We start from the raw sequence: 26,318 nt of genomic DNA, 5'->3' as shown, positions 1-26,318 counted from the left end.
TATGCTTAACGTTTCGAATATTTAAACTTATGATTTACTTGGGTTTACATTATTATGCTTCCGCTATTGATACTATGTTTGGTTTTGGAACATCAATTATATTGAATTGGGTTTTACGAACTATCTTATTTATATTATGCTATGTTCAATATGATTGATGGCTTGATCCTGGTCAGTCACGCTCCCAAGCGGTGGTACTCCGCGGGTGGATTTTGGGGGGTGTGACAGATACGTAGTCCTGAGATCGTGGTACATTTTATCCGACCCTGGATGTACCGAGTAGCGAGACTTGTGAGCTTCATCCATCACTAGCTCACGCAAGTTGCCATAAAGTGGAACCCAAATTCGTCCTGTTACATAGCAGGCACCGTCTTCCTTCTGTTCTAATCGTTGCCTTGAGCCGCGTAGGGCTTCAGCCCTGACGTTTTCTGGTTTCAATGCTTCTACCTGAGCATCTCGTATCTGTGCAGGAAGACTAGACTGAATAGTGAGCTGTAGTGCTCGTACGCGTCGAGGTAGAGTGTCCTTTCGACTGAGAGCGTCGGCCACAACGTTGGCTTTGCCTGGATGGTACTTGATGACACATTCGTAATCGTTCAGTAGTTCAACCCATCGACGTTGACGCATGTTCAATTCCTTCTGCTTGAAGATATGCTCAAGACTCCTGTGATCGGTGTAGATAGTGCACTTGGTACCATACAGGTAGTGTCGCCATATCTTAAGCGCGAAAACAACAGCTCCCAGCTCTAAATCGTGCGTCGTGTAGTTCCGTTCATGAACCTTGAGTTGGCGCGAAGCGTAAGCAATAACCTTGTCGTGCTGCATCAACACACATCCAAGACCCTGAATGGATGCATCACAATAAACCACGAAGTCGTCCGTGCCCTCTAGCAGCGAGAGGATAGGTGCACTGCAAAGTCTATCCTTTAAGTGCTGAAAAGCGGTTTCCTGAGTATTTCCCCAACGGTAGGTGACACCCTTCTATGTCAGTAACGTAAGCGGCTGTGCGATCTTTGAGAAATCTTTAATGAATCGCCTGTAATAACCCGCCAAACCCAAGAATTGGCGTATTTCCGTTGGTGTACGCGGTGCAGGCCAGTTCCTGATCGAATCTACCTTGGATGGATCAACATGGATCCCATCCTTGTTTACCACGTGGCCTAGAAAGTGGACTTCACGAAGCCAGAAGTCGCATTTGGAAAACTTGGCGTACAGTTGTTCCTTTCGAAGAAGTTCCAAGATAAGCCGTAAGTGCTGCTCATGTTCCTCCTGACTCTTGGAGTAGATCAGAATGTCGTCGATGAATACAATCACAAACTTGTCTAGATAGGGTTTGCACACCCTGTTCATAAGGTCCATAAAGACTGTCGGTGCGTTTGTTAGCCCGAACGGCATGACAAGAAACTCGTAGTGGCCGTAGCGGGTTCTGAATGCTGTCTTGGAGACGTCCTCATCCCGGACTCTCAGCTGATGGTAACCTGACCTCAAGTCTATCTTGAAGTAGTAGCACGCCCCTTGCAACTGGTCGAATAAGTCGTCTATACGCGGAAGAGGATAACGATTCTTCACCGTCACCTTGTTGAGTTCTCGGTAGTCAATGCACATCCTGAAGGTACCGTCCTTCTTTTTCACAAATAACACTGGAGCTCCCCAAGGCGAAGAGCTAGGACGAATAAAGCCCTTTTCCAAGAGCTCTTGTAGCTGCTTTGACAGTTCATCCAGTTCAGTTGGAGCTAAACGATACGGTGCTCGAGCTATTGGTGCTGCTCCAGGAGCTAGCTCGATTTGAAACTCGACCTGGCGATGAGGCGGTAGACCAGGTAATTCCTCTGGAAACACTTGAGGAAAGTCGCGAACTACTGGAATATCTTCCAATTTCTTTTCTTTTGCTGATGCATCGGTAACAAGTGCCAGAATGGCAGTGTGGCCCTTACGTGAACACTTCTGAGCCTTTAGAAAGGAGATGATGCCAACCACAGCACCACTCTTGTCGCCTTGAACTTCGAGAGGTTCCTGACCGGAACGAGGGATACGAACAATTTTCTCTTTGCACAAGATCTCTGCGTGATGTTGGGACAACCAATCCATCCCGATGACGATGTCGAAACTACCCAAAGCTATGGGAATGAGGTCGATCGAGAAAGTCTGACCCGCGAAGATAAGATTACAACCCTGAACTATGTGCGTGGCCTCTAGACTCTTACCATTAGCTAACTCTACGACGTGTTTGGTGTTTAGGGGAGTTGGTGCACGTTTTAATACTTGGCTAACTTTTAGAGACATATAACTCGTATCCGCACCCGAATCAAACAAAACAGTAACGTAAAAGTCGTCAAGAAGAAACTTACCCATAACTACATTGGGATCATTCCTTGCTTCTCCCTGCCCCAGCACGAATGCACGTCGCCTAGCTTCATTGCCGTTGTTGTTTCCACCATTGTTGTTCCCATTGCCCTGATTGTTGTTGTTGTTGCGATTTTGGTTTATCTGGGGGCAATCCCGCTTGAAATGGCCTTCAGCACCACACTGAAAGCATCTCCTGTTGCCTCGCTGTTGTTGTTGTTGCTGGTTTTGTGGAGCTGGTAGTTGTGGTTGCTGGTTCTGATTCGCAGGCCGTGGGCTCCTACAGTCTTTGGCCTCGTGGCCCATCTTGAGACACCTTTGGCAACGACCCTTGTTGCACTGGCCGCTGTGGTGCCTGTTACAGTTGTGGCACTTTGGATGATTTCCCTGATATCTTCTCTGCCCACGACTACCAGAAGACTGCTGGCTAGGACTCTGGTAGTGGTCAGTCTTCTGTTGCTGAGCCTGAGACTGAACTGTTGCTGAACCTTTGCTAGAATTCCCTTCCCACTTTCTTTTGTTGTCACTGGGGGTAGCAGGAGTAGCGGCTGATGTGGTAGCAGTAATAGCACTGATACGTTTTGGTAGCTTGTCCTGATCCACTGCCTGATCAGTGAGACGATGAGCTAGGCGTTGAACATCCTGGATGTTGTTATGATTAGCCGATGTCACGTGGCTCTGAATCTCTGGCGCTAATCCCTTGAGATATAACTCAATTCACCTGATAGGTGGGTCCACCATAGTTGGACATAGAACGGCCAGCTCATTTGACCGCTTGGTGTAGGCCTCGATCTCCGACCCCGTCATCTTTAGATTGAAAAACTCCACCTCTAACTTATGGATGTCGTCACGTGAGCAGTATTCCCTTTTAATGAGTTCCTTAAAATCGTTCCAAGGGGTGGCGTTAGCAGCTGCCAACCCTAGGAGTTGAACTTGCGCGTTCCACCAAGTTAGCGCAATTCCTTCTAACGTGCCAGTGGCGTACTTGACCCTGCGAGCCTCAGGGCATTCACACATCTCGAACACTGACTCGAGCTTCTCAAACCAATGGCGTAGTCCCACTTCTCCTTCCGTGCCACTGAATGTGCCTGGACGACAGTCCATGAAGTTCTTGAAAGTGCAAACTGGTTGTGGTGCGTGTTGACCTATTGTGTACGAATAGGAAAGAGTTAAACACAAGAGTTGGTCTAAAAGTGTAGGATCTAAAGACCCTAGTGTGAGATACGACTGCAGGGTATACCTCCTGCGTGTGCAGCTGCAAGTGCCGCAACAACTTGTTCGTTAATGAGAGCCGTCAACTGGGCTTGAGTCATGTTAACGCGTCCAGACATGATCTTCATAGTAAAGGTGACACAGTGAGAGAGGTTCGCGAAAAGTGCGATGACAGAAGAGAGTAAGTACACAAGTGTTCTCAAACAATAGTGTCATGTGTATCTTAAGCATACTACGAGCAAAGTTCTATGTAATTTAGCAAGTAGGCAATATAAACATAAACCATATTACCTAGGATGTTGAGTCTTGCACGTGGAGCGAAGTGTCGTTGTGGATCGTTGAGCACTGTTCTGGTTATAGTCTGGTTTTAATAAAAATGTTTTTCCCATATTAAAACCAAGTTCTCTATAACCAATGGCTCTGATACCAATCTGTCACACCCCCAAAATCCACACGCGGAGTACCACCGCTTGGAGGCGTGACATGACCAGGATCAAGCCATCAATCATATTGAACATAGTGTATAATAATTAAAGTAGTTCGTAAAACCCAATTCAATACAATTGATGTTCAAACCAAACAAAACATAATTTGAGTAGCGGAAGCATAAGTATGTAAACCCAAAGTGAATCATAAGTTCAAATGTTTAAACGTTTAACATGGCATCCATGATCCATGTCCCACAACGACCTGCTCCTCCATGTGCAAGCTCCATATGTACCTAAGGTCCTGCAAGGCATGCAGCAGAGAGTCAACTACTAGTTGAGCGAGTTCACAGTAAGTAAGTTCGTAATATCAAATCATATATTCATTTAGTGGGGGCTTCCCATGTATGTATGTACTACTAGAGGGGGGTTTTCCCTGATTATATGTATTACTAGCGGGGGTTTCCCATGATTACATTTATTTCTAGTGGGGGATTCCCACGTTTATCTTTACTAATGGGGGCTTCCCATGTTTATACTTACTAGACTATCTATAACCATGAGTGTTCTTCTTAGCCCGAGAACAGGAATACGTACAAGGTCACGTAGGTTTTACGTGAGTGCCCTTCCCCGAGGACAGTGGTACGCGTGGGGTTTACGTAGGTTTTACGTAAGTGTCCTTCCGACCCGGAAGACAGTAGTAGGTATGAGTTTACGTAGGTTTTACGTAAGTGTCCTCCCGACCCGGGAGACAGTGGTAGATACTAATTTACGTAGGTTTTACGTGAGTGTCCTGACTAACCTGAGGACGATGGTATATAGTATAGCAATAGCGTAAGTATGAGTAATTATCCATTTCAAAACTTCCAACCCATTCCCAACCCGGGAACCCCATGCCTTGGCTGTGTGAACTCACCTTGGTTTTGCTCGGCAGATACACAAAAGGTTCCTTGAACTAAGCGTGGTCAACCACGTCCTAACAGGGTTACCATACAGGTCAGGTTTTGACTCAAGTATTGCACGTATATTCTACACGTATTGTACACAAGTAACGACCATAGCATACACGTATAATCATGGCAGATCAATCAACAGATCAGTCACGTAAACAATGTCCAAGTATGCGGCCCAAATGGTTGGGCTCGTAACAGTGCAAAGTCCAAAATAGTGTGCACGTGTTAATGGTCTCGAGTCGAGACTAGAGATCTCGAGTCGAGACAGTGCGGTCTCGAGTTGTGCTGGCCTCAAGGTCTCGAGTCGCAACAAGGAGGTCTCGGGTCAATCATGTACTAGTCGAGACTACACGGTCTCGAGTCGCAACCGGACCCGCAACCGTGGTCTCGGGTTGTGCTGTTTGTGTCGGCGCTATGGTTTCGAGTCGAGACTAGGAGTTCTCGACTCGCAATCTGTGTCGAGATCAGGAATGTAACAACCTTCCTAATTTACAGCATTAATCATTCCGTAACATTAGCAAACAACTTTGGCAGTTTCACAACAGATCAATCAACAGTTTCTAACATGATTTCAAACGAACCAAAACAGCAATCATAATCATTTACCATCCCTAATCATGATCTAAGCAATAACCATTAACCAAATCATCATACGAAACACACAATCGGATCCTTAAACCAACCGATTCTAAACTAGCATGCACCCTAGTTTATCTGTACATAAATTCTGTTAACATGTTTTTGATCCATTCGAGTTATATAAACATCAACCAATGAGCCGATTTCAAGCATATCAACCTTAACAGTTTATAACATCATTAACCGTATTCACCACATAAAGCATGCATATCTCAATATCAACAAACATGAAATCGGTAAACATACACTAACCGGATGATGATGGAACAAGTAAGGTCTCGAGTGAGCAAGGGGGCTTTTGCCGGCTTCAAGGGGGAGAGACTTCGAGAGAGAGGGAGAGAGGTATTAGGGTTGGTGTGTGTGTTAGTGTTTTGCAACAATGAGGAGTATACCCCAAGTCCTAGTGTTATGCGTGTGATTGGAGTGGGCCAAACCCATCATTGGGCCGCCCTTGAGGTCTCGAGTTGGGTACATGGTTTGCGAGTGAGGTTGGGCCGAGAGAAATATGCAACACAATAAAATTCATAACATACAACGCAAACACACATATCAACTAGTCACGCAATGTTCATACAAGTTAACACGTAATACAAGAGACGGATCTAAAATACGAGTTGTCACAATTTATGTCTATCGCCTCCGTCAATACGATCCGTAGCAAGAAACCGAGAAACTATTCTAACTAGCCTTATATTGTTACATTTAGATAAGAAAGGCAAGGTGGAATATTTGTAAATAAGGTGAACTTCCTTATAAGCCTTGGCCTATAAATAGAAGAGTTAGGGTTAGTTTTAGAGACTTTTGCCATTTGGAGACTTGGAGAGCTCTAGTGTTAGAGAGAGAAGCTAGAAAGAGAAAGTGCTCCACGTGATTCAGGTTCTTGTACGATTTCATATCTATCAATAGAATCACCGTTTATATTACGTTCTCGTGTGTTCGGTCACGTTCGTGTACGGATTCCGCACGTCACATGTTCGGTTCGCAATCGTCACGGAGTCAAAACCGGTCCTAACAAGTGGTATCAGAGCAAGAGCTCGATTAGACGGATCATTCACACAGATTCGTACAGGATTTCATCAAATTCAGATCCAAATTGCATCAGATTTGATCTATTTCTTCATCTTTTTCATATCTTCATGTTTTTAACTGAAAATAGCCAAATTACACAAGATTTTATGGTCCAAAATTGCTGATTTTTGGATATGATGTGCAAAAATACCTGATCTATAACCCTATAAAGTTTCAAATATTAATTCAAAGCCGTTTAGGAGAAATCTAATTCGTTCGTAAAGTTGTCAGTTCATTTAGGATACTCACTCAGTTCGCACGAGTTGGTCATTTGGAGGTTCACTTCGCACGGATTGAGTTCTAAATCAGTTCGCACATATTGAACTCCACTTCATTTGAAAGTGGTCCATTTCGTTTGAAACAAAGTTCAATTCGTTTGAAAGGATCCAGTTCGTGTGAATGTGTCATCAGTTCGCACCAAAAAGGTCCATTTCGCATAATTTGACTCCAATTCGTACCAAAAAGGTCCATTTCGCACCAAAAAGGTCCAGGTCATACGGATTGAGTTCCTCAGTTCACATGGATTGCACCGGATTGAACCAGTCCGCACGAATTGTAATCCAATTCGCACCAAAGTTTCAACTAGTTTGAAAGTAGGTTCAGGTTGTATTAGTTACCCACTTCGCACGAAGTCATTATAAGTTCACAAGTTTTGGAATTAGTTCAGTTCGCATAGACTGATGATGTGCGTGAAGTGTGTTATATTTTAGATGTATATTTTAAGCCCTTTTTACACTTTTAGACAAGTTTTAAATTTATAAAACACGATATTTACTAACACTAAACACACATATGGGCAAGTGCACCCATCGTGGACGTAGTATAGTGTTGGTAAGATACCGAGGTCGCCCAAGGACACAAGAGCTTTTAGTACCAGTTTATCCTCAACGTCTAACCAAATCAAAATGTTAGAAAAGATTAAAACTAAGAAAATAAAACTAACTAAATGCTGAAAAATAAAAATAAAAATAAAAACAGATAGACAAGATGAATCACTTGGATCCGACTCGTGTATTAGTATAACCTTTGATTATTTTCGCACTTTTGCACTTGTTTAAGAGATTATCTTAGTTATTGTAGTAGGCCCCTCTTTTGAAGGCGACGTTACCCTCAACCCAGTAGTTTGAGTCAGCAAGGATACAATCCTAAAGGGTCGGATTATTGAAAGATAATGAATTAAGTTATTAATGCAAATTATGGTAGGCCCCTCTTTTGAAGGTGACGTTACCCTCGACTAAGTAGTCTGAGTCAGCAGGGATACAGTCCTAAATAGCCGGGTTATAGTATTAATAGTAGTTAACTTATGAGGGGGTCAAAGAGTTTGGATCCCCGCCATCCAATACCTATGGGTATTGAAGGAGATCCTACTAAATTTGACCCAGGTCCCTTGCAGGACCTCTAAACGTTGAACAAGGGCAAGAGCCTTACCAAACCGTTCCCTTAACCCCGACCAGGTAGCCAACATACCTCCATATAGACCGTGGAGATATGAATGGTGAAAATCTTTTATTTTATATAGACAGTAAAATAATGCCAAGACACCACGGACAAACGATAAGGAAAAGTCACCTTCAACATAAGCAACTAGTTATTAAAGTCATTAATACAAAACCAAATAAAAAGTGCAAAAGATTAAAAATAAAAAGTATTATACTAAACACTTGTCTTCACCAAGTGATGTAAGAGACTTAGGCAAACATGGCCTTGATTGTCAAGAACTCTTACGATCAATCTTGGATCCCGAGACGACTCACACACTCTATGATGGACAATGGATGATGGTGGTGGATGATGGTGTTGTGATGGTGGTGGGTGGTGGATGAAGTGTGAGAGAGGTGGTGTGCCAAGGGATGAGTTGCAATGAAACCAAGCACTCCTATTTATAGGCTGAACAGAAGCCTGGGCACGACCCCGTGTCCGCTGGACACGGCCCCGTGCCCGTCTGACAATCTCTCTCCTCATTAATTGTAATTCGCAATTACAATTAATGCACCTGCAGTACTTTCGCCACACCCCCGTGTTCACTGGGCACGGCCCCGTGGTGGGTAATAGAAGCTTCTATAGGTTTGTCTTTTCTGCTGCTTCTTGGGCACGGCCCCGTGCTGGCTGAGCACGGGGCGTGTTCAGTCTTCTACCTTCTCTGTTTTGCTTGGGAGGATGCTGTCGAGGGGTCGGGCAATCCACTTATGTTCCTTTTCTTGTATTTATGTTAGATTTTGCCGTCTTTTTGCTTCTTTTGTTAATTTGAGCTCATTTAATCCTGAAAATACAAAAGGAAGACAAAAACACTCTTTTTCCAACATTAGTACTTAAAAAGGGTTAGTTTTATGCCTTATTTGATGTAATTTATATGTTGCATTTTACACACATCAACTGACAACATTAGAAGTTCACACGAAGTGAACTCAGTTCGCATCAAACTCAGTTCGCACAGAACATTCACCAGTTCGAGTACCAGTCTGATTCATTAATTGATAAGTGTTCAAACTGATTATGTTTGTTTGTTTGTTTGTTTGTTTGTATTCAGATGATTCAAGGTGATATTCGAAGTGATAAACAAGAAACGTCATGGCTAAAGAATTTTGCAACACGTTCTACAACGCGTTTACATCCGAATCGTCTGAGATTTCAACTGTCACACCCAAATCTATAACAAAAATGATCAATGACAACATAAAACATGATAACTTCTATAGAACCTATTCAAAACCAACTAAGCTTGAGAATATAGAAGATTATACATGGTGGAAAGAAAGATTCCTGAACTGGACCAAGGCATATGCTCACGAGAGCTGGTTCTGCTTAGAGTTTGGATACAGTCGACCGATCAATGACAAGAAAGAAGAGATCCATCTCAATGATCTTTCCGATGAAGACAAACGGAAATTCTCATATGAGCAGAAGATGATCGCATTGATTCAGCAATCTATCCGAGATGATTTATTTTCTTTGTTAAATCATGATGGGTCATCAAAATCGGTTTTGGAAGCGTTAAGGGTTAAAGCTGAAGGAGGCAAACAAATTAAAAAGAACAAAATTGCTTTACTGAAAAAGGAATTTGATTTGTTTGATAGCTTAAAGGGAGAGTCAGTGAGGCAAATGATTGAACGTTTTTGTCATCTAAAAATTGAGCTTGATAGGTTTGGGATAGTAAAAACACGAGAAGAAGTAGTTGACAAAATAATTGAAGCGTTACCACGAGCTGATCAGTGGCAAACGTTTGTTTTTATTATGAAAAATGATGTGCTATATGAAACAATTACTCTTGATGTGCTGATTGAAAAAATTGAAAGTCATGAACTTGAATTGCAGAAACAAAGCAAGATGAGCAGTTCTTCACATCAACAGAATGGTGGTCTTTATTACAAAGGTAACACACCTTCGGTGAAAGTTGGTGAATCACCAAAGACGGGATTCAGTGTTGAAAAGTCAAAAGAACCACAGAAAAGCTCATCAGGCTACAATCCAGGATATCATTCATCTTCTACAAAAGCAAAGCCTGAAGAATCTAAAGAAGTTCTCTGCAACATTGCTTTGAAATTAAAGAATTCTCCGGCTATAAGCATCAATGCAGTAAAACAACAAATGAGTTTTCTGGCATCTATGCTAGAGTCATATGAAGGTCCAGTGTCTGTGAAAATAGGAAACTTAGAACTGACAAAGGAAGACTATGACCAGATCGACCCAGCAGAAATGGAACTCATTGACATACGCTGGTGATTAGCAAGTTGCATTCGAAGAGCACAGAGATATATGGAGATTACTAGGAAGCAGTCAATAGGTGGTCCGTCAACAAAGCTGGGATTCGACAAATCCAAAGTGACCTGCTTCAGATGTAAGCAAAAAGGTCATTTCAAAAGAGAATGCAAAAACTCTGAAGTTGACGAAACTGAGAAACCTTTCAATGATGATTATTACCGAAAGGTGATCTACCACCGTAGCAAAGAAGAGCCGAAACTGATCGAAAATAATCCCAAAGAGAAATCAAGAGCATGTGTAGTCATTCAAGATGACGAAGGGTTTGACTGGAGTGAAGTTCTTCCAGTAAATGATATTGCTGATGAACGATTCAAAGCAAAAGCCAAATGGGAAGCATTGAACAAACATAATGCTTTTGTTGCTGAAATTAAGGAGACAAGTCGAGAAGAAATTCTGAGTGAGAAAACCGAAAGAGAAAGATTATTTGCAGGATGCAGGATTGAGAAAATGCAAGAAGAATACGAAGATGCAAAGTACTGTGGAAGATACGACAAGAAGAGAGATTGATATGTCAACATAAATGGTGATCCTGTCGTTCACAGAAAAGAAGTGGTTTTCAATGATGTTCTTGTAGTAATCCCTTTGTCCGGCGAATACTATTCGAATGTTGCGAAAGATAAAACCTATTTGAAAAGGCTGGACAAGATAATTCGTGATGTGATGACCACGAGTTTGAAGAAGAGGGATGAAGAGAGACTGAAGAAGAATGTTGATGAGATGGTGAACGATTTGAAGAAAGTTGCTGAAGAAGTTAAAGTCGAAGATGTGAAAGTTGAGGATGTGAAGATAGAAGAGGAAGAGAAAGTGATAAAAGAAGTTGTTGAAGAAAAAGCTGTTATTGAAGAACAGCAAGACAAGAAGAAAGAAGAAGAAGAAGAAGTGAAGATGGAAAGTTCGGTTGAAGTGAATGATGGTGCTGGTATTGGTGAGAAAGAAATGAAGAGTGAAACTGATCAGGCACAGACATAAGTAAAAACCGAAGTGCCAATCACTGAGGTAAATTCTGATTCTGAGATCATAAACAAAAATGTTGAACAGTGCAAGAAATGCATGGAAACGTGCAGAGTTTGTTTTGAAAAAGATGAAAAATTCAGAACAAGAGATCTTGAATTCACTAAAATCGAAGAAGTTTTTAAAAATAAATGCAAAGAAATGTTAGAAAATGAAAAAGTTTTGAAAGACAATGACGAAAAACTTTCTCAAAAATGTAAAAATTTAGAAAAAGAAAATGAAGCTTTGAAAGAAAATGTTTTGAAAAAGACAGAAGAATGTGATCAAAAAGAGAATGTTTTTCAAGAAATGAAAAAGGAATACGATTCAATAAAATTGGCATATCACATTACAAAAGAGTCATATGAAAATGTGAAAGGTCAAATGAAACTTGTTCAATCCAGATTGAAATATTGTTCTGAAACAACTGATACGCTTAAGCGACAATATTCAATAAAGCAACAAGTTGTCAATTCGTACATTGAGGATGTTGCTAAGCTAAAGCGTCAAATAGCTGATTTAGAACAGGATAACAACAAGTTACATAGTTATCATGCATCATCATATGTACTTGAAAGAATTTTCAATCTTTAACCGGGTGATGATGATTCTGAGAAAAACAAGAAAGGTATTAGCTCAGAGTTTCATCAAGTTCCTCAACGGAAAAGTTTGCATTTTATGATGATGAAAAGGCCGAAAAAGCTTTCAACTTGGTAGATCAATTGTCAGATAACATTGACGTAACCTATTCCAAATCTGATGATTCTAGTGATTTAGAGGTGGTAGGTAAGGTCGTTGAAAGTGTGTTGAAAGAAGAGTCAGTTGATACAGGTAAATCTGAATCACATGATGAAAATGAAGGAAGTTTTCATTAAGAATATCTGAAAAACTCAAAATCCGAGAAAAAATTGAATAATGATTCAAAAGGATTGGTTTATACCATGATTGGATCAGACAAATTATTGTTAGATATTGTATTCCCGATTCAGAATGTGATTTCAGACAAAATTGACAAAGTTTTCAAAATGGTTGAGATTGAAAAATCTGAAATTCCAAAATTTGCTGGAAAACGTCACAAAACTTTTTATAACAAACCTGGTTTCAAGAAGAAAAACATGAAGGCTGGGTTGGGTTATAAGAAGAAACAAAGTTGGAATAAAAATGAAACGCCAAATTATCAAATAAAAATGAATTTTGTTCACGGAACAAGTTCTGAAGAAGAGAAAGAACTCCAATTTAGACGACAGTCTAATGAAGAGTTCTATGCTCAAAAGAAAAATCAATAACAACAGGTCAAAGATGTCTAAAAAAGAACATGCTTTAAATGTGATCAAACAGGACATCTTGCTCGCAAGTGTCCAAATCTGAAATCTGTTGGTGTTGAGACGAAAAAGAAATCTGGTGATGTTGAAAAACAGAAGTCTAATGTTGTGAATCATAAGTCAATCAAGTTTGATTCAAAGCAAACTTGGAAGCCGAAAATGTCAAAGGCTGACTCACAACAAACATGGAAACCTGTGACACCTAGATTTAGAACAACACAAAGTTGGAAAACAACAGTTGATGCAACAAAACTAAACCAGTTTTGGAAACCAAAAGTTGTTGTTCAAAATCAAAATGTTCAAAAAGATTCACATTTTTACAAAAGAGGTGCTCCTAAAGGTCAAACATGGACTGTTAAGAAACAATTAACTTCGGTAGATGATGCTAAAATTGAAAAAGTCTTTGTACAAAATGACAAAGATTTTCCAAAGTTGAATGAAGCATATTGTGTTGAAATGCCTAAGGTCAAACAGACCTGGGCTAAATTGTTCAAATAATTCAATTGTTGAATGTGCAGGTGCTTCCGAAGAAATTTGAATGTCAAGAAGAATGTCGGAGCAGCCTGGCACGAGAAGAAAAGGCTGCTAGTCCCTGCAATGGTTAAACAGGGATTTTGTTTCTGTATATAAATAAACAATATTTCAAAAACCCTAAAAATTGAAAATTTTAAAAACCAAAAATATGTTTTTATTTTGTCAAAAAAATTAAAAAAAAATAAAAAATATGTTTGTTTTTTAAATTTTGTCAAAAATTTCAAAAACTCAAATAGATGTTGAGTGAATATGCCGAAACCCTCACGGCTGAACAAACATGATTAATTTCACAAGATTGAAAAACGGTTTTCAAACTGTAAAATATCAATGTGTTGTAAATCATGGGGGTACATTATATTTTCTATAAAACAGAGCATGAGATGCAGAAAATGGATAGCGAGACAAAGCTATCAGCATCGGTTTGTCAAATTTTCTTTAATGGTTTTGAATTTAAGGGACTAAGAAAATTTCAGAAAATACAAAAACATTAGAAAATTTGAAAAAGCCAAAAACATGATAAAATTCAAAACGAGTTTTGTGTAAAAAGAGGAAATGATAGTACATCAGTAGACAATCACAGTACGCTAAAGAAATGGAATGTTTTAATGTGATAAACGGTCTCACTGATGATATGCCAGTAGGTTTTTACACGCTTAGTAGATTGTTTTCGAGATATAAACCTAAATATCAATACTTTACTTATCTCGTGGGGAACATCTCTCGGATATATGGGTAACCCTCGAAATCTTGTTTGAGCGATTGCCTGATTTTGAGATACTAGGTCTTTATACTGTTTGATATCTGGGGTATTATACTTTGTCTTCTGATTTTGCGGAAGCAGTGGCCTAGATCTCGTATAATACTTTATGCGCTTTAAAAGCTTACCCTCTGCATAAAAATTGAAAAATATCGAAAGATATGAATCAATTGCAGTTGAAGAAAAGATTTCCTAAAGGGAACACACCTAAAGTCGAGCCTTCATCTCTTTAACTGAACGGAAGTTCATACCTGAGCTCTCAAGGTCTCGCACTAACCCAGATACAGATATCAAATTGGTATACTCACCTGTAAGACGGAATCTAGGGAATTTTGATATGGGAGTATATTCTAAGGTGGGACACGCGAATAAGTTTAAGTTCTTAAAACACTAATCTCGTATCTCGATGCAATTGAAGTTTGTGTGAAAATTTAAGTGGATCAATATACTGACAATCTAAGTGAATCGTTTAGAACTTAAAGTGTTTAAAGCTCAACGGTGCTAGTGATTGTCAAAAACTGATATGATCCTCTGACGCAACTCAAACAAAAATATTGTCTGTAGATATTTCTTTACTGCATTTCATTACAGAAAAATACAAAAAGATTTTGATTTCTGCTTTATTTTCGACAACCGATGTCTGAATGCTGAGTTTCAAAATTTAGTATGCTGATCATGTTTCTGAAAATAAAACAAGTTCATTAAGTTGAAACTTAAATTTTTAATCAAAAATAAAAAACAGTTTGTGATATCTCCAAGGTCATTAAGTTGGACTTGGATGATTAACTCTGAGGGATTTGGTTGCTCATATTGTTAAAATCTGTAATAGAGCCAGTTTCCGATTCTGTTTGCTAAAACTGTCAAATCTATGAAGATTGTTGATAGGGGGAGTGAATCAAGTATTTCTGGATATATTCATATTATTATATCTTAGAGCCAAGATCTTGATTTAGAAAGTTTAATAGAGCAAGGCTACGATTCCTGGAAAATCGAAATTGCTTTAATTGTCGAAATATTTTAGCATATGTTGAGGAAGCCAGGACATTAATCCTGGATGTTCAAATAGTTGTTACTTATAAACGTTTGAGATTTGCAGATGTTGTACCAGACTACGATCCCGACAGCCGAGTCTAAGGGGAATTCTGAAGACGAGATCAACGCAAGAGGAAGCGTGCATTCAAGGTGCCAGGAAACTATCCTGAAGGAGCTTGTATTCGGAAAGCCAGGTGTCGATCCCAATAGCACAGAAGCTTGATGAAAGAGGGAGCCTGCTGAAGAAAAGAGTCTACAGAAAGGGGGAGCTGAAGCTGAAGACAGATCTACGGGATTCTGTTCAAGCAAAAGGGAGTCTACGTTGATGAAAACGTGTTAAAGCAGTGAGAGAGAGAGAGAAAGACACGTCGCTACGAGTTTGACTACGGATTGACTGCGGCAATATCCAGGGGGAGTCTGTTGGTGCATTTATGTCTATCGCCTCTGTCAATACGATCCGTAGCAAGAAACCGAGAAACTGTTCTAACTAGCCTTATATTGTTACATTTAGATAAGAAAGGCAAGGTGGCATATTTGTAAATAAGGTGAACTTCCTTATAAGCCTTGGCCTATAAATAGAAGAGTTAGGGTTAGTTTTAGAGACTTTTGCCATTTGGAGACTTGGAGAGCTCTGGTGTTAGAGAGAGAAGCTAGAGAGAGAGTGCTCCACGTGATTCAGGTTCTTGTACGATTTCAGATCTATCAATAGAATCACCGTTTATATTACATTCTCATGTGTTCGGACACGTTCGTGTACGGATTCCGCACGTCACACGTTCGATTCGCAATCGTTACGGAGTCAAAACCGGTCCTAACAAAACCGGTAGTAGAGGAGGTGCAACAAAACCAAACGCAACCATAAAAATAAAACCGAGACCCAAACGAAAAAAACATGCAACCATGGGATGATAAAGAGGAGTACACATTAACTCGAGCTTGGCTCGACGTGTCGGAGGACCCCGAAATAGGTAATATTTTTAAAATTTTTAAAGGGTTCTGTATTATTTTTTTGCATTTTCTAGCAAACAACTAAAATAAAAGCGTGTTTTGGAACCGAATCCGAGAACTATTTTTCGGGCTCATAGGTAGGGGAGAACTACTGGCTACTGGATTCAATATCAGGCAAGTGGACCGATATCAACAAAAAATGTATAAATTTTCAATCAGTTTAACAATGGGTAAAAACAGATGGAAAAGTGGCCATAACGACGAGGACATTATGCAGGCCGCCTTAATAGAATATCAAGTCGCTCAAGGGAATTTCCCCTACTTGAAGTGTTGGCAAATTCTTCGTAATAGCTTCAAATGGGCCAACGTCCCTACCACGGTAGGAACTATTTCGGGTCGGTCGGCAAATAAAAGGCCGTCAAAGAAATCGAAAACTACCGAGTCGGTTGAACCCGAAACGCCAACGTTCGACGCTTAAAACACGGACGTAAACTATGTTAATCTGTTATTCACCGTGGAGGCTGGGGCGGATGAGCCGGCGGAAGAGCTAGCATGACCACACGGTAGAAGAAGCGGTGCAAGATCGAGGAGGCTGGAGTCATCGTCGGTGGGTCCGACTTGACTAATGCCTTTTTGGTGATGAACCAGCGCCATACGCGACCTAGGGGCTCAACGTATGCAAGAGAACCGGGAAGTGACCGAGATTATACGGGATATACAATAGAAAAAAGACTTTGCATTTTATTCAAAACCGCACAGTCACCTAACTGGAAAAGCGTTGCAAATGGCGATACAACAAAAGGAGCGAAGCGAAAAAAAGTGTTATCTTTGAGTTTTCGAGTTTTTCTATAATTTTATTGTAATGTTTTTTTTACTTTTTTTAATGGTGTTTAATTTTATAAATCAAGAAATGAATAACAAAAAATAAAAAATTAATAATTGAGTAATGATAATGATGTGGGATGGGGTTGTGATTATACCCTTTTATGACACACAAAGCTCTTCACTTAGGGTGTAAGGAGTGGTTAAACACTTTGGAGTGGCAAACCAAAAAACCGACCAATCAGAGCGCGCCATGTCAATCAGTCAAAAGTGTTTAAACTTTGCTGAAAATTGTTGGCAATGGTTTAAACACTTGGTGAAGTGGTAAACTTTAAAAAAAAGGAAAAAAGTGTGATTGGTTGAGAGATGGCATGGACCCCACCCCACAATACCCTCTCTCTCATACACTCCCTCTCTCTCTCTCCTGCTCCCTCACTCTCTCTCTCTCTTCTCCCCGCGTCGGCAATCACTCACCGCGCAACCTCACCGATCGGTAAAGAGGTCGGCGGCGATGTTCCCGCTCGGCAAACCGAATTTACCGCACTCCTTTACCGCTCACTCCAGACACCCTTACAATTTTTCACCAATTATCACATAACTTCCCACTTTACATTATATCATCAATTTACTATTTCAAAAGCATTACTAGTTGCACCAATCAACGTTCCAAAACTACCCATTGACTCCCCTACAAACTACAACCATCCGATCACATACTTCACCCTCAACCATCCGATTAGATTACCAAAACTCAATCTTACCATCAAATATTCAGAAAAATTGAATTTCAAAAGCTCAAGAGAGGGAGGAACAACAACAAAGCCCCTCTCTCTCTCTCTCTATTTTGCTTCTCTGTTCCCCCTTTTCGATTCTTCATCAAAATCAATCGATTCTTCATCTATTCACACACGTCTTCGAATGCTGTCACGACACCCAGCGGATCCACGGTGCGTTTGTTCAAGATTTAGCCGAATCTGTTCACAAATTGGAGTTGCGAATCACTGAATCTGAGCTGCTGGAGTTGAGGAATAGACCGATTTGATGATTGTCCATGTGGGTTTTGATTTTTGATCCGAATAGTGGCTGAATTGGGGAATTTGAAATAGGGTAGGTTAGAATGGAGAAGAGTGAAGGGGGTGGGGGTGGGGGTTTGAATTTACCTCCGACGGATATCCCGGCGGCTAAGAAGCTCGCGCGCCAGCTGGATTTTAATAGTGTTGGTGCTACCGTGACTAGTGGTGTTTTGCAGGGACCGGCGATGCAACAGCCACATCCAATACCGATTATGACATCGATGCAGCAGTCTCATGTTATGACCACTCTTCAGCAACCACCTTTAAGGCCTGTGTAAGTATTTTGCATTAATTAAGGGTCTTGAATTCATGTGTAATTAGAGCTTGAAGGGTATTTCTTTAGGTTGAAATAAATTAATTTGTTGTTATTTAAGTCTTTTTTTTTTTTTTTTTTAATTTCAACTCTTGAATCAATACACAATCTTAGTATATTTGTAAGATGCTTTATGGTTAGCCCATAAGATGTATGTGCTGATATAGAACTTGTTATTCGCTTATGCTGCCTTAGTAACTAATCATATTTTTTTATATGAGATTATTAACCGATATTACGTTACGCTTATGATATTTCTTCAACTTGTTGATGTGTGAATTCATTTATATAACCTTCAAGCAGTCCATGTTTTACATGGACTATTCACTTTTCCTTGTAGAGATATGATCACTCGATGGGAGAAGGCATTAGTTTTGCTAACTATTTTCACAAGAAAACTTCTTAAACAATTAAAAAATCTTTCCTTTTTCTTACTAATTCCGTTTAAAAGGTGAATGCACCTTTATCTTATGTTACTGGGAATGACGATACCCTGTTTTTTTTTTTTTTTTTTTTTGCATACGATGACGTTTGTTTTGTGTATAAATTATAATGTAAAAGTATAACCTACATTATGAACGATTTGCTATTAACTCATAGCCTCTCTTTTATTCTTGCCAATACACTTTCTGCTACAAAAAGGCTTCAGCGATATCTATTAACTATAATAAAATTACTATTTTGCCATTTCAGGAAAATCGAGTCCCCAAAAGCACGGCCAAGACAAAATGCGGAAATAAAGGATGGTACTCCAAAGAAGCAAAAGCAATGCAACTGCAAACACTCTCGATGCTTGAAGCTGTAAGTATATATATCTACTTAATTAATGAAGCACAATGTTGGTAATCCCTGATCAATTTTCTACATTCTGACGCTATACACATTTATCATCGTGTGGTCCGTCAGATATTGTGAATGTTTTGCATCCGGAATATACTGTGATGGTTGCAACTGTGTTAACTGTCATAACAATGTGGAAAATGAGCCTGCTAGGAAAGAGGCTGTTGAAACTACCTTGGATCGCAATCCAAATGCATTTAGGCCTAAAATTGCTAGCAGCCCACATGGAAATCGTGATAATAGAGTGAGTTTCTCAGTTTACAGTCTTTTCCTTGATTGACATGTAAAAACCTTCACAATTATTTGATTAACATTGCTACATGTTTACACAGGAGGAGATTGTCAACAATATCTAAATAGAAAAATATATTCTGTCTACTAAACTAACTATTACTGCATGACGAGTGATTTGTCAGTTAGTTCTACTTTTCCGTTAGTGAAATAGACATCTCACACTCGCTTTGAGTTGGCATTTTCAACCCATTTACTTGTGAATGGATCGAATGGGTCGTGGTTAATTCTTAACGTGTCAAACAATTCTTTCAGTTAGTCAAACTGGTGGAAAGTTGCCTGAAGTGTACATTTAATGCTTACAACTTTTTTTTTTTTTTTTTTTTTTTTTTTTTTTTGTAATAGCACAGTTTTTCCACATATTTAACGCATCAACTGCTAAGCAGTCAATAGCGGTGCTATAGCGGTTAGCGGACCTCAGGGTGTGTAGCGGTCCAAATAGCGGTGGCCTATAGCGGTTCCGCTATTAGCGGCGCTAAATACCGCTATAGCGGTGGCCTATAGCGGTTATAGCAGTGACAGTGTTTGATTGTGTTAATTCTTAAATTAAATATAAAATACTTCAAAGTTACTATTAGTATTTGATTTGCAACGGGTTTTTGATAATGGAATGATATTACTATGAATTTTGATATTACTATTAATATTTTTTAAAGATATATTTTTATATATATATAAATACATAAATTATGCATGGTATAAAAATTACCGCTATATCAGCGCTATACCACCGCTATAACCTATATATCATATAGCGGACCTTGACCGCTATTCGATTTTGGACCGCTTTAACTGCATAGATCAACTGTTTATATAAAATAAACAAAATCTTTATGTGGGTATTAGAAACTTGTTTCAATGCGTAGCCTCTATGACCCATTTTGCGAGTAATGAAAATATACTTTTATTTGTACTTGTCTTTCTTTATAGAAACCCTTTTTATGGTCTTTTGTAATTACAAAAGTGACAAAGTCAAAGCATTTAAATTTTTGGTCATTAGTCATTACCAAGAGCCAGTATTATTATGGGCACTGTATTAAATGATGTCATCAATATTTGATGCATTTTATCCCTTTTGTATTCAGGAAGAGGCTGGGGAAGTTGTTGTATTGGGAAAGCATAACAAAGGATGCCATTGCAAAAAATCCGGATGCTTAAAGAAATACTGCGAGTGTTTTCAAGCCAACATTTTGTGCTCAGAGAATTGCAAATGCATGGATTGCAAGAATTTCGAAGGAAGTGAAGAACGACAAGCCCTTTTTCACGGAGATTCAGTCAATAATATTGCATATCTTCAGCAAGCAGCAAATGCCGCCATCACCGGTGCGATTGGGACCTCCGGTTACGGTTCTCCACCAGTCTCCAGGAAGAGAAAAGCCCAAGAACTATTCTTCGGTGCGCCTTTAGAAAAAGATTCATCCAATCACAGGCTTGCATCATTTCAACAGGTATTGTGTACATAGTCAGTCAATTGTTAAATAGTTGACTTTGACTCTGAATTTGACTTGTTGTTTAACAGGCGAATCATATCAAAACGTCTGCCCCTTCTACTTCCTCGTCTTCTATTCCCGGCCCACGTGTTGCTAATGCCGCACCAGTAGGTCCTTCAAAATTTACATACAGGTATATGTTGTAAAACTATATCTTTCCCTTTAATAAAAAAATTCAACCAATTAATCTGTTAATTAGACTTTGGCTGATTTTGACCCGTTTCACACTTTCACATTCTGATCCTTTTTCCTTTTAGCTGTTTTTTTTTTTTTTTTTTTTTTTTAAATTTTACTCGTCTGAGATTAAATTACACAACCAAAATAGATCCGTTTACAAATAAATGGGCGTCATTTGACCCGTTCACCTTGTGTATTGTGTGAAGGTCTCTTTTAGCAGATCTCATCAGACCAGAAGATATGAAGGAGCTTTGTTCTGTTTTGGTTGTATATGCAAATGAAGCTGCCAGGATGATTGCAGGTATATATATAGCATTCTTGATGCTCGTATTTCGATGGAAAATAATATTCTTTTTGTTAGAATGTTAGTATATGACCTCTTTGTTGCCGGCCATAAGATTAGTTACAAAAGAGTAAATTACGATTTTGGCCCCTGTGGTTATATCACTTTTACCCTCTCAGCCCAAAAAAGAATTTTTTAACATTTGAGCCCCCAACATCTTTTTTTCTAACCCTTTTGGCCCCTAACACTAACCTCATCCATTAAATGTTAAGGGCCAAAAGGGTTAGAAAAAAATTAACCGACTAGGACTGATTTTGACCGACTAGGACCGATTTTGAGCAAAAAACCCTGGTCCGATTAGTCCGACTTGACCGACTAGGACCGATTTATTGGCCGATTTGCTCAAATTTAGGCGATGAACAGCCGATTAGCGCCTAGGCGCCGATTAATCGGCCGCCTATACCGACTTCTGCAACACTGCATAAATGAACGTAAAGTAGTTGTTTTTATATAATAAGATTAACTATGTTAAGTTCCATTGGAAAGTGCATTTTCATTACTAGAAAGCCCAATTACTAATTAGTTATATTTATATAAGTAGTTAGAAAGCCACTTCTGTGTTCATATTTGTATATAAATATAAGAATATGGATTTTAATAATCCTAACTATTGCCCGTTGGCCGGCAACGGTCCCAACTTAAAAAATTCCCACTGGCGGTCCTATCTTTTCACATATCGGCCTTCAATGGACCCTGACTAACAGAACCCTAACGCCGTTAGTCTCCGGTCGTTGGTAAAACGTTTTTGGTTAGAAAAAGGTTCCTAAAGGTCTGATCTATGGTTACAAACAGGTTTGGGACGAAAACTTTGAGTTTTCCGACCAAAAAGAAGTTTTCCCGTGAAAAAGGAGTTCTTCCGGCGACCTTAGTAATTGGGGATTTTTACTAGAAAAGGTTCCTAAAGGTGCGTAATAAGATTACAAAGAGGTTTGAGGCGAAAACGTTGACTTTTCCGGCCAAAAACGTTTTTCTGGGGACCGGAGACTAACGGCGTTAGGGTTCTGTTAATCAAGGTCCATTGGAAATTAATAAGTGAAAAGATGGGACTGCCAGTGGGAATTTTTGAAGTTGGGACCGTTGCCGGCCAATGGGCAACAGTTGAGATTATTAAAATCCATTATTCCATAAATATAATATAACTATTTATGTAATTATTGAATTTAAACGAACAAACATAAACAAATGTAAATAAACGAACTTTCATGAACATTTCGCCGAACAAGTTGGCGAACAATTCACGAACGTTCGGTTCGTTTACAGGCCTGCTCTTGTCAATTCAATGTTTACTTGTGAAAATACAGATGACCAGAGAGAAAACAGTGAAGCAGTCAAGGATCAAATGCAGGACCAGAAAGAAGCCGACGACTTGGAGAAAGTGGTGCGAGATGGTGGGGCCCAGATTGATAAAACTAGCCCGAATGAGTCTACTACTACTTCAGATGGTTCAAAAGGGCGGCCCATGTCTCCAGGAACGCTAGCCTTGATGTGTGATGAACAAGATACAGTATTCACCTCTTCAACTTCTAATGGGCCCAATCCTACAGATGCGCCTTCTCAGTTGCCAACTGGTCAAGTAGTGACTGAAACCTATGCTGCACAGGAGAAGATTGTCTTAACAGCCTTTCGGGATTGCCTTAACAAGCTCATCACTTTAGGAGAGTTAAAAGGTAGTTTTCGGTTTCTGCCTTTGTTATTGTCAAACATACAAATAAACATACCCAGTAAAATCTCACTTATAGCAGAGCTATTGGTAGGGATGAGACTAAATGTACCCAGTAAAATTACACTTGTAACATTTAATGATCTAACTATTACAATTTCAAACATTAAACATCTACATCATTATCTATGATTTATTTCAATACATCTGAATCATCTGATTATTTAATATTGATTTAATTATCTAATTATTTTGTTTATATATATTTATAATTATTTACATGTATATTTATAATTATAATTTTTATATATTACATGATAGGGTTAGGATTGTGTGAGAAGCACTAGGTTATTTGAAAAACTTGAGAAGTATTCTGGACCACACATTTTCCCTAACCTTTTCGTAATATATACATATGTATAGTTTAAAATAGACTATATACATGTGTGTATAAATCAAAATTTGACAATACACATATATGTATATATGCTTATCAAGTTTCTCAAATAGGGTGGACTTCTTTTAGGATCCCTACCTTTTCATGATATATGTTATTTATTTTTATTACTTTTTTTATTACTATATATATAACCCAACCCTATATTTAATAGATTAAATTAAAAGTATATAAATAGAAAGCTTGCTTATGCTCGTGAGTCAGCTCGAGCTTGATATGTGAAGCTTAGGCTCGTTTAAGCTCGGTTTGATTCGAGTTTTTAACAAGCCGATCTCGAGTATCTCACGAGAGCAGCTTGGCTCGTTTACACCCCTAGAAATTTCTTAAAAAGTGCTACTTTCTATTCTGGGAGGTTTTTTCAATTATTTACTACTTTCACAGCACAATGTACAATTCACCATAGCATTGTTACTCTCAGGTTCTCTGTAGGATATTATACCTCTATTTTTAACATGGTTTACACCCTGCAGAAACACAATGCTCTTCCTTGGCCAGAAGCGATTCAGGAAGTCAAAGTCACATGGAAGTCGTTGAAAGCAACGCCACCGCGGCACACACAATTCAAAGTCAACCCTTCAGCAATGGCTTTCCAAGGTCAACAATCCTGCCACCTCAAGCCGGTAATGTGGCAGTGGGGTCATCTGAAGATAACAGTTCACTTTCGAAAATCCCGTTTCGTTTTGAAAACAAAGAAATAAAATTAAATTTTGAATTAAAGAGATAGAAACATGATTAGCATGAGTAAGTGTGATCATCAAATTATGGTAGTAGCTGCAGCCTGCATCTTATGTAATTAAGCCATTCTTTGTTTATGGCTTTTCTTTGATGCAGAGTTGGAAATTACACTTTTGCCCCTCCCTATTGTTAGAAAGCTAACATGAATATTGTTTATTTTTCTAATTTAACATAATTTTTTTCTTTTTATTTTTCAGCGTTAAGATGGGGTTTGTCATAGACAGTAGTGATCAGTGAAGGTGTAATGTAATATTTTCCTGTGTTCTATTGTCTTAATAAACATTTGTTTTACTAATTTCTTTTGCATGCTTAAAAAATGTGAAAAGCTAGATTTTTTGATAATATAAAAATATGAATATTTATAGTGAGTAGTGACAAATATAACAAAATATATACTTAACTAAAGTAATAAATTGTGAGTAGTGACAAATGTAACAATATATTTAACCAGAAAGGTTATTGTATAATAGGAAAGAATTGTACAAAGTGTAGGAGATAAGTTTAGCCCTTAATTTGCAAGATTAATGGTTGGGATTAAGAGGGTGTTTGGGATTACGTTTTGAAGTGATTATTTGATTATTGCATTTGTAAAACATAAATAATCTAAAAAAGTGTTTGGATGAAAAAGTGATTATCTGTCTCCAAAACGCAGTTTTGGAGAAGCATGTATCTACATGTTTTTTCAAAACGCAGTTTTAAAAACGCAAACTCTATTTTGAAAACGTATAATCTATTTTGAAAATGCAACACCAAACACCCCTTAAGTGGTCTCCAAATATAGAATTCACATAACTAAAAACAATGGAAACATGTGAGGAAAAGAGTAAAATAGAAAAATCCAATATTGTTGACTTAGAGCATTCGCATCCTATCCATCAAATTCTGAGAGAGATGCTTTTATATTTTAAAAAGTGGTTGTGAGTGAAGAAGAGAGAAAATGTTAGTGTTCATCTGTATATTTGAGGGACACTGTTCACCCTCTATGATTTTTTAATATATTTTGAAAATGGTTGTGAGTGAAGGTGAGAGAAAATGTAATGATAAAGTTATAAAAATATTATTTAATTAGACGGAGAGAGAAAATGTAGTTGTTTTTAGTGTAATTATAGGGTGGAAAATGGTGGATAGGATGTGAATGCTCTTATAAACCCACTTCCCCTTGATTTTCAAACGACTATAATCTTTTCATACGTTAATTTTTTTATTAAAATTACACTGTGTTAACGAGCATTTCTTTCTCTTTACTTCTAGCTATATATTGCTATATTTTTCTTTAAAAAATTTTGCAGGATTTTAAATACTCATTACGTGATTACGTGATTTTAAATACCCAGTAAGTGACTACGTGATTTTGAATACACATTACGTGATTACTTGATTTCATTATAGTATTTTATGTGTGAAGAAACAATGATCGGAATTGACCGGAATCAATCAGATCAGGGGTTTAGTCTCTGCATAAAAGGGTTAATCCTCTCGTTGATTCGGGGGTTTGGCTGATTTTCTTCTCCGGTGATTACTTCAAAACAGAAAGCCGTTAGACTCGCCACGGGGAGAATGGGGGTTCTCTCCGTGACCACCCTCCAGCGTGAGAATAAGTACAGTGATCTTGATGAAGAAGAAGTAATAAAGTGAGAGTGAAGTAAAAGTAACTTTTGAGATCATACCTGCAGCGTTTTATTTATAGCCGGTTTTCGCGGGAAACTGGTGCGACGGAGAAAGCAACGGAAAATGCTTTCCGTTTGGTGGTTATTTTTCCTTCCGTCCATCTTTGCCCACGGATCGTGGGCCTAGATCAACGGTTGGGGAGTTGCCACGTGGAAAGTGGTTTTGGGTAGATCCTTCTCCAAGTTAATGCCATCATTGTGATTTAGATGAGCGTCTAGGATTATGCCACGTCATCATTTAGTTATAACCGAATGGTTATGCACGATGATCATTTAAGGCTTCTAGAAGATCTACAGTAGTAAACCGTCATGCCTTTGCCACGTGTCCGTCTTGTTGTAACAGAAAGGGTTTCTTTGCTCAAGTCTTGATTTTCGACGCGCAGAGATGTTTAGGATTTTATCTTCAAGTCTAACTGTTCTCTTGTGCGAGCCTGCGCAAGGGTGTTAGTTGAATGTTTGTTTTTCCTT

General features: G+C 38.8%; 1 protein-coding gene across 1 annotated transcript; it reads left to right on the top strand.

The window, feature by feature from the left end:
- Positions 1–17,593: 17,593 nt before the first annotated feature.
- Positions 17,594–24,445, top strand: LOC110940710 (protein tesmin/TSO1-like CXC 5). Its single transcript, XM_022182270.2, has 8 exons — positions 17,594–18,151; positions 18,884–18,991; positions 19,097–19,274; positions 20,407–20,769; positions 20,841–20,944; positions 21,195–21,289; positions 22,633–22,998; positions 23,919–24,445. The coding sequence occupies exons 1-8, from the start codon at positions 17,922–17,924 to the stop codon at positions 24,170–24,172; spliced, it is 1,698 nt and encodes a 565-aa protein (XP_022037962.1). The 5' UTR covers positions 17,594–17,921; the 3' UTR covers positions 24,173–24,445.
- Positions 24,446–26,318: the final 1,873 nt, after the last annotated feature.

Source organism: Helianthus annuus, chromosome 5 (genome assembly GCF_002127325.2).
Source record: "Helianthus annuus cultivar XRQ/B chromosome 5, HanXRQr2.0-SUNRISE, whole genome shotgun sequence".
Taxonomy (NCBI): domain Eukaryota; kingdom Viridiplantae; phylum Streptophyta; class Magnoliopsida; order Asterales; family Asteraceae; genus Helianthus; species Helianthus annuus.
Note: the sequence above shows the minus strand (reverse complement) of the source record. Positions and strands in the feature narration are given on the sequence as shown.